The sequence below is a fragment of the Ipomoea triloba genome, chromosome 3 (genome assembly GCF_003576645.1).
Source record: "Ipomoea triloba cultivar NCNSP0323 chromosome 3, ASM357664v1".
Lineage (NCBI taxonomy): Eukaryota > Viridiplantae > Streptophyta > Magnoliopsida > Solanales > Convolvulaceae > Ipomoea > Ipomoea triloba.
The window spans coordinates 18,458,949-18,473,675 of NC_044918.1; the positions used below are offsets into that span (position 1 = coordinate 18,458,949).

General features: G+C 32.3%; 1 protein-coding gene and 1 long non-coding RNA gene across 3 annotated transcripts in view; both read left to right on the top strand.

Moving 5' to 3' along the window:
* Nucleotides 1–6,130: 6,130 nt before the first annotated feature.
* Nucleotides 6,131–6,727, top strand: LOC116013012 (agamous-like MADS-box protein AGL61). Its single transcript, XM_031252675.1, has one exon. It carries the CDS (start codon nt 6,131–6,133, stop codon nt 6,725–6,727), a length of 597 nt encoding a protein of 198 aa, XP_031108535.1.
* Nucleotides 6,728–8,339: 1,612 nt separating this feature from the next.
* Nucleotides 8,340–14,727, top strand: part of LOC116011862 — an 11,694-nt gene continuing 5,306 nt past the window's right edge. The window contains exons 1-2 of one of the 2 annotated variants that reach the window (XR_004097104.1): nt 8,340–8,630; nt 9,983–10,329. This is a non-coding gene — a long non-coding RNA (uncharacterized LOC116011862). Of the gene's footprint in view, nt 8,631–9,820; nt 10,330–14,727 lie in introns of those variants that run through there. The other variant, XR_004097103.1, reaches the window with a different exon arrangement.

A 14,727-nucleotide genomic window follows, 5' to 3' on the forward strand; every position in this document is an offset into this window, starting at 1 on the left:
ATTATATTGTTGAAGAAGAGTAAGAAAAAAAAGAGTAAGAAAATCAAGTTAAAAATGCAAAGAGGTGCTAAAATCTTAAACAAGAGAAAGCTTCCATAATTACTTATCCTATCTATAATTTTGGTTCTCTCCCCTGTGGCGAGCTGAGCTTAGTATATTACAACAACAACCAAGCTTTCAAACTGGTGTATACAACTTAACTCAACCGAACAATATTGAAATACGGAGTAACATTTATATTGCCCTTAAATCCCAAGTTTAACGTAGTTGGTTCGTCGCCTGACTTAAAGATCATGATTGGAGGCGGCAGTGTGGAGGTTCGAATCACATTGGAAATGTATATGGAAATAAGGTTTTGATTGGATCCATTGTACGCACATAAAGACTAGGATCTAACCGGTGCTTGATTGTGCAACTCGCAATCTCCGTGACGGTAGGATTAGGTATGGACTTAGGATTAGTCTGACGAAATTGTGATCACCTAAATTAAAAAAAAAAAAAACATTTATATTCTATTCCTTTTTGTATTTCATTTATTTGTATTCCCTCCATCTTCATTCTATAAATCAAATGTCACGTAAATAGCTAAAAAAAATCCAAGAGTTAATTCTATTTTTTGTCCTAGATTTATAGGTGGCATCCCACTTTTAGTCATTTTTTATCAAAACATACACATTTGGTCCTAGTATTATTGTGGCATGACCATTTTTGGTCCTCCGTCAACAAAATTGTTGAAATGTCGTTAAATACAATGGTTTTTCGATCATTTTTATACAAAATAAGTTAACCCCGGCCCGCTATATTTATATGTTTATTTTTTTGAAAAAATCTGTAATTGAAGACCGAAATGCCTTTGTATTTAACGACATTACAACTGCTTTGTTGATACTGGACCAAAAATGGTCATCTCACAATAATACTAGAACCAAATATGAATGCTCTAATAAAAAATGACTAAAATTGGACTACCACGTATAAATCTAGAACCAAAAAAAGAATTAACTCAAAATCCAAATATGGTGTCTAATTGCCTACTATTACCTCATAATTTTGATATTTCATTGGTGTACAAAATTATTACATATTCAATAATCATTCTCTTTCTCATGATATACTATTATACTGTACTATTAGTTATCTTCTATATCATACTATTGTGATGTAAATGTTAACTGCATTTCACATGACATTTAAGTAGTTAAAGCTCCAAATGCATGTGGTGTCTAGTTGCCTCATAATATTTACATTTTATTGAGTTCACAAATTACACATATATTCAATCATTCTCTTTATCATAATTTACTCGTGGTTATCTTATATATCACAATATAATGATGCAAATGTTGCATTCCACCCTATAGCTATACTCTCTCTTTCAAACACACGCCGCGATGGCGGCGGCAGAGGTAGCGCGGTTTGCAAGCACCAGAGGAGGAAATGCCCGCTGGCCCCTCATTTTCCAGCTTACAATAAGCAGCCAGACTTTTTGAACGTACACAAGTTCTTCCGCTTGAGAAACCTTACTCGAGCTATTGCCATCATCTAAGAAGCGAAAGCTGCCTCGGTTTGATCCATAATCTCAACGGTAGAGTTGGATATTGCAAACCAACAACTTGCCTTTTACCGTTCCAGGCAAATGACGGCCACCTTCAATCCACCGACTCAACTCGGATCCAGTAGCAATACTCCAGACTTAATTAGAAATGAGAAACAACACATAATTGGCGATCATCGATTCCGATCCCTTATACTTCAACGGAGAAACAACCATTAGATGGAGAAGTTTCATTTGTAGGATCAGTAAAATTGAGTGATGGGATTGGGTTGATAGACAACTCAATCAAGACAAAGGAAGAAGGGGATGAGGATTTGAAAAAAAAAAAAAAAAAATAAGGTTCAAATTTGTCACTGAACGAAATGTAAAGTGCAATTTGACCATTGAATGAAAAAAAAAGTGCAATTAAGTCACTCAACACTCCAATGCAGCTCCTAATTATTGCACCTTTTTTTTCGTTCAGTGGCCAAATTGTACTTTCATGTTTCGTTCAATGGTCAATTTGAACCTTATTCCATAAAAAAGATGTTGGATGTTACAATGTAATATCTGTTCATAACTACCTTCTCAACCGCACTATTACAATGCAATATCTATTCACAACTACCTTCTTAATTTACTAAAATCCAAAGAGTCAATAAGGTTCGAACCCACAACCTGGGAACAACTTGGTGTCAGCTAAGTTCTGAGAGATAACTTAGGAAGGTTTTGGGATGCGAAGAATGGCTCGTGGAAGGTAGTGTATGTTTGTTTAATTTTCTCCTAAGAAAGCCGAAGCAATATCCATTTGGGAAGCCTTAACTTGATTAAAGGTCAAAGTTTTGGATAATGTTTTTGTTGAGACGGATGCATTGCAAGTTATTCTAAGGACTGAACAGCCTGAACTCCATGCATGGGGCTTCATCATTCGATCTAATTTCTCTAGATATATATTAAAGATTTGCTTGCTCAATTTTCTAACATTTGTATCTCTTTTGTCAAGCGATAGTCTCACAAAGTTACCTATACAAACAACATTTACTATCCAGAGGTAGTCGCAGTTTAATTCGACCAGAAGGTCAAAATTAGATCGTACATAATTTGAACCGAATTCAAACTACATAAAAAGTTCCAATTAAGGTTTTGACCTAAATAAGGTTAAGATTTATATTCTTGTAAACCGTGTAAACCATCAGTTCGATCATAAGATTCATAACCAAACCGGACGGTTCCAAACTGTGTTATATAAATATTATGAGAATAACATTACTCTTATGGTTACAAAATTGAGTTAATTACATGCAAGAATATTCTCGACTCGATCCTCATAGAAACCGCTTAAAGTATATATTTTCTTCCATTTCTCCAAAAGTATACCATATATAACTTTATATTGTTAAAAGACCACAGACAAAAAGATGTGTTTTTCTCTGTATAGTAGGAGCTAAAAGATGGTATTTATGGACAAAACATTCTTATCAGAACCATCACCATTTTGGCACTGCAACAAAAGATATATATTCACTTCCACAGCTTAACCATATTGTCACCACTTGCAGAAGCTACTAAACCCGCAAATGGTGAGACTGCCAAAGTGGAATTCCAACGACAAAAAAAGTGTATCCATTCTGCAGTTGCAATAAATCGAATATGTAGAAAGTACCTTGTGAGAACTGATTAAAGAAAAAAATTGAAAGAGAAGTGTAAACGCCTACAGTTTTGAAGCGTCTGCATAACACACGCTTGTTAAGTGCAATGTACCTTGTATTTTCGTGCAATTCCTTTGAACTTATCATTAATTTTAATTATGCATATTAATAATCAGTAACTTCAAAACTAGAATATCTTATTCTAAGTCCTAACAAACTTAAGGACTAGACAAAAATTATTCTCACCATATATAGAATAATAAACTAGTGCTTTACCCGTGCGATGCATGAAAAAAAATTATGTTATTATGAATTTAAATAAAAATTTTGAAAAAATATAAATATTTTAAAATTACAATATAAAATGTACAAAATGTCTCCTAATTCGAGGACATTATTTTTTCCGCACAAGCAACGCACACCCGTGCGACACCCGTGTAGCGCATGTGCAAAGTTGACATGATTAGAGAATGAACTCTTAAATATATTGGGGTACGGGGGTCAGGCACCGCAACCGCGGTGACTGTTCGACTGGAAGAGTCAACGGGGACTTCATTATTAACAGGTGGTGGGGGTTGGGCATTGAGGTCGGCCATAGGATTGTTTGAAAGGCTTTGATACCAGATTAGAGAATGAACTCTTAAATATATTCAATGATCATGAAAGGAGAATTACAACACTTATATACACAGGGAGCCACCCTAAGCTTAGGTAACTAACACAGAAATAGGGATGGCAATGGGTTGGGTGTGGATCGGGGAGGGCTACATCCATCACCCGACCCACCTTTCATTTTCTCCACCCACCCCCACCCCCACCCCGCATCGGGTGGACTTTTTTAGAATCCATCCCCACCCCCACCGGGTGCGGATGCCCACTAGGGTACCCACCACTTATCAACTTATTATTTTTTCAAAAATAATATCAAAATTACTTACACATAATTAAACAACAAAATTCATTAGTTACACTAAAACATAAAATAATAGAAATATTATAATATAATAACTAAATTGTTAATTTTTAAAAATAAATTTAGTTGTTTAGATATAAAAATAGTAAAAAGTTACCCAAAGTTATTGAAACTTTTATAATTAACTATATACTAGTACTACTTATTTTACTATTATATATATGTATGCACACATGGTGGGTCGGGTGGGGTGCTAGGCGGGTTTTGTACACAAAACCCGAATCCAACCCGACCCACCGCGGGTTTACATTTTTAAGACCCACCCCCAACCCACCACCCACTATCACCCAAAAAAACCTGACCCATGCGGGGTGGATTCGGGTGGATATCCGCGGGGCGGATTGAAATTGCCATCCCTACACAGAAATATTCTAACTAACCCAAGAGACTCTAACTACTCAATAGACATAACCACCTCCTAGTTGTTTTTCACCATTTTATTATGTTTTTCACCATAAGCACCCGTGCGACACCCGTGCAGCACCCGTGCGACACACAGATACACACATACACATTTAGAAAAATCTACTGAACCCAAGCGATCAATAAATTGAGTTGTATGCCCATGTGTTAGTTAAGGGATCCTTTTCTAGGTTATTGCATTGTAATAATATTATGTTGGATAGTAAATGAATCATTCTTTGTTCTTGTTTTTCAAAAAAGAAAGATCAACAAAAGAAGTAACAATCTGATTAATATCATCAATAATAGAACCAAGAGAGAGAGCACCAAACTCCCTAACAATTTGATACCCAGCAAATGTTGGATAGTATGTATGTTGCCCCACAATCCCACATCACCTCTATTTAGAACTTTCTGAACAATGGTATCATTACCTCAATTGGTTTGTGGCTAATTTTTCTCTATTTCACTCTTTTTTAAATTTATACTTTTAGTTTTGAATAATCCCACATCATCTCTATTTAGAACTTTCCGAACAATGGTATCATTACTTCAATTGGCTTGTGGCTAATTTTTCTCTATTTCACTCTTTTTTGAATTTATACTTTTAGTTTTGAATTTTGTTTAAAAAAAGTAAAATAATAATTCCATCTCTCGCTCCATCATTAATTTTAAAATGGATAATACTAGAGACTTAATATTTTTTCACATCAAATTCAACCTTTGTCATGACAATATTTAAGTAGTAAATTAGTTCTATTTTTATTTTTATTTTTAATACAAAGAGAAATCAATTTGACCCCACTAAGACTCAATCTCATGACCTCCCATGTGGAAGAGTCACTACGTGCCATCTGAGCAGAAGGTGCTTGGCAGCTCTATTTTTAATTAATAGTAGAGACAATCAATTTATGATAACTAATGAGTAATTTTTTTTATTGAAGTGGGTGTATAACACGGGCTTGTTAAGTGCAATGTACCTTGCATTTTTGTGCAATTCGTTTTAACTTATCATTAATTTTAATTATGCATATTAATAATGACATTCCAATCACTAACTTCAAAGGTAGAATATGTTATCCTAACAAACTTACAACTAGACAAAAATTATTCTCACCGTATATAGAATAATAAATTGCCAAGCAATACACTGCATACGGCTAATCCAAATGTCTTTCAATTCCTTCATAATTTGTGACACTGCACCTTCCAACCCATAATATATATGCATCATCATTTAGCCCATATTTCAACTCCATCATCAACGTAACTCCATCATTTAGCCATTAACTCGATCATCAACTCCATCATTTAGCCATTTCAACTCGATAATCAACTCCATCATTTAGCCATTTCAACTCCATCACTTAAAATAGTCGCAATTCTAGATATCACGCACTTACCAACTCCGAAAAATCATTTTCCAAAACCAAGTCCTAAATTTAGAAGTTAATTTATAATAATTTTTATGCCATAACAAAAAGTCTACTTATTGGAAAGTCTTGCCTATAAATACAACTTTCATTTTGCATTGTCTCACAATCTTAGTGAGTAAATTCAATTTTCTAGAATATGTCTAGTAGCAATAATACTTCTAGGAGAGTGACTCGAGGTCGGCAAAGGATTCCCCTTGCTAGAATAGAAAACGATGTTCGACGTAATATAACATTTTCAAAACGTCGCACTGGTTTATTTAAAAAAGCCAGTGAGATGTCCACTTTATGTGGCACAGAGATTGCAATGGTGGTATTCTCTCCATCTGACAAGGCTTTCACCTTTAGCAACCCTGATTTGAACATGGTCCTTACCAAGTACTTTGTTCGAAACCCCACAACAGAAGCCAACATCTCTGAACTGCTTGTCCGTAATCACCGGGAAGCCAACATGAGAATGAAGACTGCCCAAATCAATATCCTTGAAGCTCAAATTGATGAAGAAATGTTAGTCAATCAAGCTTTGAGAGAAGCTGAAAGAGGTAGACCATCCATATCTAGTCTTCAATTGCCTGAGCTACAATCCATTAAACACAACATGGAAACACTCTATCATCAAGTAATTGAAAAATTAAATCAGTTTTTCATGATGGGGGCACAATCTCAAGCCATGCCAACTCACTTTGGAACCAATGGTGATGCTGGATCAAGTGGTTCATGTTTTACTTTATTTTAGTATTTTTAAAATTTTAATATATATATTATTTAGAATACAGATATCATTGCACGTTACAATTTATTTTCCAAAAAGAGTATGCTATGAATTTTTATTGGATTGTCATAGTTTCTATAAACATAAAGGTAAGTTGTACATTTTTTGTTATTGTTTCTTCTGTATTAGTAGCTTTTAAAATTTTCTATGTTTCCAATTTGATAGAAAGAACTTTTTTTTAAAATCAAAATTCGAAATGAGGAAATCATCCACGTGGGTGAAAGTGGGCCAAAGTCGACTGGCCGATTCGCACCTGCTCAACTGTTACGCGAGTTAGGATCATACGAAAGTTAGGCTGCGAAAATGCGGGCCTAATGTGCCTGGCCCGTGACGACCCGTAGCGAGCAGGCCAAACCCTTTCTAAATTTCTTTTTAAAAAAAGAACCAAGTAAAAGATACACCACTAGTCACGTCTCCAAATTTCCAATTCAATTTTCCTTATCCCCAATTCAATTCCCACACGAAGCCGACTCTTCGTTTTGACGGAACACGAGAACAGCTACGCATGAAATCCAGACACCGCCGAATAGTTGCGCCGACCACCATCTATCGCTGTTCTCCACCTCATTATCTCACCGGTTGCCTCAGCTCATCGTTGCGTAGCCGTTAACCGCGTTGCTGACTCTCCATTGTCATACTGCGTACGAAAATAGGACACCACCAAAAAGGATTCCATGTTGAAGAATGAAGATGCTAACGCTTTGATCATTGTAAAAATGAGGAATATATATAATATGAAGGTAAAGGTAAGTGTAGCAAAACTTTTGAAAAAGGTTGTATCCTATGCCTTTAATTTTATTAATGTGAAGGCCGGTTGATGGCTGTTTATGGGAATGGGACTTTCTTTCGTTCAGTAGCCTTTCAGGTTACTGTTATAATTTATAGTATCTCCATGACGTGTTTTTAGTCTTCGACAGTGCGAAGCATTATATTCATTTGTCTCTCATTGTAGACTTTATATCTCCCTATAACATATAATTGGGAGTTGCCATTTGCCCTAAAAAATGCCACCCCTTAATTGCCGTTGATTACAAATCTGATGGGTCAAATTATTTGATATAATATAATTTTGGATTTATTTTTTCTTTTTAATTGTCCTCAATTCTTAAAAAATTAACAACTTCGCCATTATATTTGTTTTCTTCCCCTTTCCCATTTCCTGCTGTCTTCTTCTTTCTCCAATGCTGGCAGCACAAATTAAATATTCAACAAATGTATATTAAAATATAATGAAACACAAGTAGTAGAATAAAAAGGAAATATGGTTGCCACTTGCCAGCTATCCATTTTGTCAGCAAGTGAAAAAGGAAACCAACTTCATTTGTTTTTTTATCCATGTTATTCGGAAGAAGAGGGGGAATTATTATCATTATATTCCCATTCATTGTCGACAGCAAGTAGAAGAAAACAAAACCAAAATTTTCTTCTTTTTCTTCTCTCTTCATTCGACATTTCGGCAGCAAGAAGGAAGAAATCATTCAACTCCATCATTTAGCCATTTCAACTCCATCAACTCCTTAGAGCTATATATGGTGGTTTTGCCTCAACAAATTCTTAAAAACTAACCTATCTCAGATCAAAGCATCCAACCCTACTACTTGGGCTGCCATGGTCACCACTGCCACCACCATTATTCCGGTGATAGACATGTTGGATCCCGCGGCCAGCGACCAGATAGTAAAGGTCTGCCATGAGTTCGGATTCTTTAAGGTTGTCAACCATGGTGTCCCCTTGGAAGCCATGACAAAATTAGAACACCCGGGTACAAAATGTCTCATAATTCGATGACATTATTTTTTCCGCACACCCGTGCGACATCCGTGCAACGCCTGTGCAAAGTTGACATAACACACTCGGTCCAATTCAGGTGAGAATCACATTTGTCGTCGTCATCACATATATAGGGTCCTATTAAATATTTGTTATTTCATGTGTCATCAACACCTATAAAAGATAAATGATTTGTTTAAAGCATGTTAATCCACATTTATCGGCATAAAATTTGATTTAAAATGCCACAAAATTCTATAAAAATGTGAATCGTGACTCATAATATACTAACCAAAGATGAAGTTAATTTGCTAATGTTAAAAATGTCAATTATAATCACTAATCTGTCAAAAATCACATGTTACGTTGTTGGACTGGGAGTGAAATTTTGTTAGTGAACTAAAAATGAGCAAATTGACAAAAGTCAAAGAAAAGCTTTTCCCTTTGAATGATAGACTCAGCATTTATCTCACAAACAGTACACATGAAAATGACCACAAAGGACAAAATGCCTTAGGCCCCGTGAATACTGCCAAGTGCCAATTACAATTTAGCAATCTTTTACGGAGTACCAATTTATATTTAACTTTTTGGAAGTTAAAGTTCTTTTTTATTATTTAAAACTTTGAATTTTTTTATGAATTACTCTGTATTGAATTATTGGATATGGATTCATCCGTTCTCACTATAGCAAAAAGTCTAGATATTTTACTTAAATCCTCTCTTAGAGCACTATGTTTTTACTACTAAGGAAAATCAAATATATTGCAATTGTTGGCCCCTCGCACCAACAAATACCGGTTCCGTCCCTGCCAAAATCGTTCTTCCATTGAAGATTACAACTAACAGAAGTTAAGGAATTGCTAATGGTGTCCTGGGATGCGAAGAATGGCACTAGCCTCTAGTCTAAGATTTTACAAACACAAACACACAGGAGAATAAGTAGCAGACTTGTATTCCTTGAAGTCATCGACACGGAGGGTTGAGCCATTTTTAACCGTTCTAGACTCTAAAATGTGATAGGACTTTATATCATCAACCAATTTCGACTATTTCCACACCATCATCATCCACTTATTTAAGTAATATATTAAAGAAAAAAATTGAAAGAGAAGTGTAAACGCCTACACTTTTGAAGTGTCTGAATAACACACGCGCCTCAGCTTCAAAAGGAAAAAGTTGGCTCTCCCAACCCCTTTGGCTATGGCCACAAGAAAATCGACGCTAATAATGATGTGGGTTGTGTTGAATACCTTTTCCTATCCACTCACAACTCCATCACCATTCCTGGCAACTCTCAACTTTTCATGTAATTAACAAATCTTTCTTAAACTATCTTAGCTTCATTTAATTAATTAATTAATTTATACAAATATTTATTGGGGTAGGCCTGTAAAGATATACTGATTATATTATATATGCAAATTGCATATATGTGCCTTGTGAAAGACTATGTTGGGGCTGTGAGAAACACTGCCTGTGAGGTTTTGGAGATGATATCTGAGGGGTTGAAGATTGAATCAAAGGATCGGATGTGTTAAACATACTATTAAGGGATGAGAAAAGTGATTGTTGGTTTAGGGTAAACCATTATCTGCCATGCCCGGAGCTCCAAACTGGGATGAACGATGGAGATCTGATTGAATTTGGAGAGCATACAGACCCACAAGTGATCTCTGTTGTGAGATCAAACAACACAACAGGACTGCAAATCTCAGTTGGAGATGGGACATGGCTTTCTGTCCCACCTGATCACCACTAGCTCCCTCTTCTTCAACGTTGGTGATTGTTTGCAGGTATGCAATTTTTTTTTTTCTGTTTTCATTTTTTACCATTCTTTCCTTTGTGTGAGCCTGTCTGTCTTAGGTGAAAATAAAAATGTAATACCATGTGTTTATTATTTAGGGGAAATAAAAAAAAATTCTAAATAATATGCTATATTATATTAATGATTCCGTTTACAACAAACTATTATTCCTTGTTAGATTTGGGAAACACACCGGTTGTCCCATCTATAATGTAACCATACTACTAATGTCCCTAATTTGTTGTGATATTGAGTCTTTCAAATTTCATCAATAATGCATCGAATTAATTGCTAAGTATGTTTTAGAAATGGACAATTTCTGTGCCAATTAGCACCACACAAATACACTCACATATATATAACAAAAAAAAAAAATTAAAAAAAAAAAAAATAATTATATATATATATATATATATATATATATATATATATATATATATATATATATATATATATAAGTGTTGATTCAATTCCTAGCTAGTTCTTTCTTTCCTTTTTCTTTTTGGTATTTTTTTTTCTTTTTTATTTTTATTTTTAGTATTATGATTGTTGGTTTGTCGGTGGTAATAAATTATATATTTAAGTTTAGCTAACACTTCATTTACATCAATATCTTTTCCGATCCCATTCATTGTTATTATCACATTCAAATGTTTCATAACATCATATGCCTCAAAAGAAAATTCATTTCGTTAGTCATATCTACAACAATTTAAACTAAAGAGTTTTTTTTTTCTTTAAATTATAATGATTGTCAGTATGTCGGTGGTAAGAAACTATATTTAATTTTAGATAACTCTCCATTTAAAATAGCATCTTGTCACATTCATTATTATTATCATATTCAAGCGTTTCATAATATCATGGATATTCGTAAAAAAAGAAATTCATTTCGTTTGTCATATCTACAACAATTTGAAATAAAGAGTTGTTTTTTATTATAATTTTATAATTTTTCAGAAATATTAGAAAGTCCTATCACATCTTGATGAATACTTATAAATTTCAAATCAATCCCTGCTTGTGTCCATAATCTGATCGAACCAAACTACAACTAGTTTTATTTTTAATTCTTTCAGCTATTATTTTACTCTAAAGCATATACTTAGGAAAATATCATACTTTATTCCCCAATTATTTTACACAATTATACTAATTTTTATTTTTCTAAATAATGTAATTTGTTTAAGGTTTCAAAATATTTTATATTTTTTAGTATTATGATTGTCGGTCTATCGGTGGTAAGAAATTATATTGAATTTTAGCTAACGATGCTCCATTTACAACAATATTTTATCCGATTCATTATATTATCACGTTCAAATGTTTCATAGCGTCATATTCCTAAAAAGAAAATTCATTTCGTTAGTCATATCTTACACAATTTGAAATAAAGAGTTTTTTTTTTTTTAATAACCTCACATCCCGTTATAATAAACTTTAATAACAAAATATTCCGTTAACTTTTAACTTATCCATTAATTTCTATCTACTATATCTACTATACTAATAAGAGCCAAAGAGAGTTAGGCCTAAAATGGGTAGAAAAAATGGCGGTCAAATTATTTAATCAAATGGATGGTTCAGATGAATTATTTAATCAAATAGATGGTTAAGATAATTCGGATTAATATTATTAATAGAGATTACCTAATTTAACCTTACTTTTATGATTATCCGTTAAGTTTTCCGTTAAATATTCTTTCTCCGTTAATATTCCGTTAACTTTTAACTTACCCATTAATTTCTATAAAAAAAGGTTTTAGGTTCGAACCTCATCTCAATCAAATTTGACATAATTAAGTTTCTCAGTCTATTTTACTCTTATTAAACTAAATAAATTAGTAGCTACAACAAAAAAATGATACATATGTATTTCTTTAATTTAGAATTATGTGTCTACAATAACTTTATTTGAAAAAATTATTCATTATCAAAAAATTAAATTAAATAAGAGAAAATAATTTCATTAGTTATATTGTCTTTATTTTCTCTCATGCAAAGATTCTTTACATTCGAATTTATTAATTGATATTCATTACATTGTTCATTATCTTATTTTTACAATATCTTGTAATTAAATATCAAAGTTATAGTACAAAATAATGTTATATATTTATTTACCAAGTACTTTATTAATACTATGAAATTTTTTTAAAAAAATAATTTGAAGCTAATTATATTAACTACTTGGGGATTGGTTGACAAAGAGAGTACTCAAATAATAACCCAACAAATTGAAGCGGAATCACTCTATTTTACTCTTATTGAATTAAATAAATTAGTAGTTACACCAAAAAATGATACATATGTATTTATTTAATACCATGAAAAAAAATTTAAAAAAAAAGAATAGTTTGAAACCAATCATATTAACTACTTGGGGGATTTATTGACAATGAAAGTACTCAAATAACCCATTACCCAGCAAATTGAAGCGAGAAACTACCTTTTAATATCTTTGGAATATAAAATATTTTAAATTTTCAAAGTTTTATTAATTTATTTAATCTTTTTTCTTAAACTAGGGATTTCTTTATCCACAATAACTCATTCAACAATAATGGTTGAACCAAATGAACCCCAAGCAGAACACCTAAAGGAAAGTCCATAGCTCCTATATCATAATCTCATTGCATGACGTTGTCATCTATGCTACCAACAATAACCGAATTGCAAATAACACACCAACAAAAAGGAAGAACAAATAGTAAAGATGAAGACAATGACAATGTTACTCAAAAGAGAATTAAGAACACTTAGAAAAATTCAAATTAAAAGTAGTATTTATTTAGACTATCATTTTTAGACCAAATATTTAGACTATCGATTTTACAAGGTTGCAAACATTTATTTTAGTAATAATTATAAATGAATTTTATATTATCTTGGATTCATATACTTTGAGTTAGATATTTAAATAAAAAAATTCGACATTCAATTACCCATGTATAAACTTCTCCTATATAATCTTGCATTGATATACTTTCAAATATTTATTTAAATATAAACATTGGGCATTAACCCATTCGCGCAATGCGCGTATAAAACTAGTATACTAATAAGAGCCAAAGAGAGTTAGGCCTAAAATGGGTAGAAAAATGGCGGTCAAATATTTAATCAAATGGATGGTTGATGAATTTATTTAATCAAATAGATGATTAAGATAATTCGATAATATTATTAATATTGATTACCTAATTTAACCTTACTTTATGATAAAAATTTTAAATATTTGAAGCTAATTATATTAACTACTTGGGAATTGGTTGACAAGAGAGTACTCAAATAATACCCAACAAATTGAAGCGGAATCACTCTATTTTACTCTTATTGAATTAAATAAATTAGTAGTTACACCAAAAAATGATACATATGTATTTCTTTAATACCATGAAAAAATAAAAAGAATAGTTTGAAACCAATCATATTAACTACTTGGGGATTTGTTGACAATGAAAGTACTCAAATAACCCATTACCCAGCAAATTGAAGCGAGAAACTACCTTTTAATATCTTTGGAATACATAAATATTTAAATTTTCAAATTTTATTAATTTATTTAATCTTTTTTCTTAAACTAGGGATTTCTTTATCCACAATAACTCATTCAACAATAATGGTTGAACCAAATGAACCCCAAGCAGAACACCTAAAGGAAAGTCCATAGCTCCTATATCATAATCTCATTGCATGACGTTGTCATCTATGCTACCAACAATAACCGAATTGCAAATAACACACTACCAACAAAAAGGAAGAGAACAAATAGTAAAGATGAAGACAATGACAATGTTACTCAAAAGAGAATTAAGAACACTTAGAAAAATTCAAATTAAAAGTAGTATTTATTTAGACTATCATTTTTAGACCAAATATTTAGACTATCGATTTTACAAGGTTGCAAACATTTATTTTAGTAATAATTATAATGAATTTTCTATATTATCTTGGATTCATATACTTTGAGTTAGATATTTAAATAAAAAAATTCGACATTCAATTACCCATGTATAAACTTCTCCTATATAATCTTGCATTGATATACTTTCAAATATTTATTTAAATATAAACATTGGGCATTAACCCATTCGCGCAATGCGCGTATAAAACTAATTTTCTTGATAAGTCTTGATAAGTCAGGTTTGTCATGATCAACTCATGACTGAACTCATCCCGAGTTCCGAAAACATTCAGTTTTCTAACTCAAAAATTCATCTCAAATATATATATTATTTAGCATGCCATGGCCTTAAATAGCCATTAACAAGCTGATTACAACCACATGAGCGAGATAATTATTAAACATAGGATAAACTAATCCTAACAAGAAACTGAGATAATAAGAAAATTAATATAATCTAACAAATTAATCTAAAATAATTAA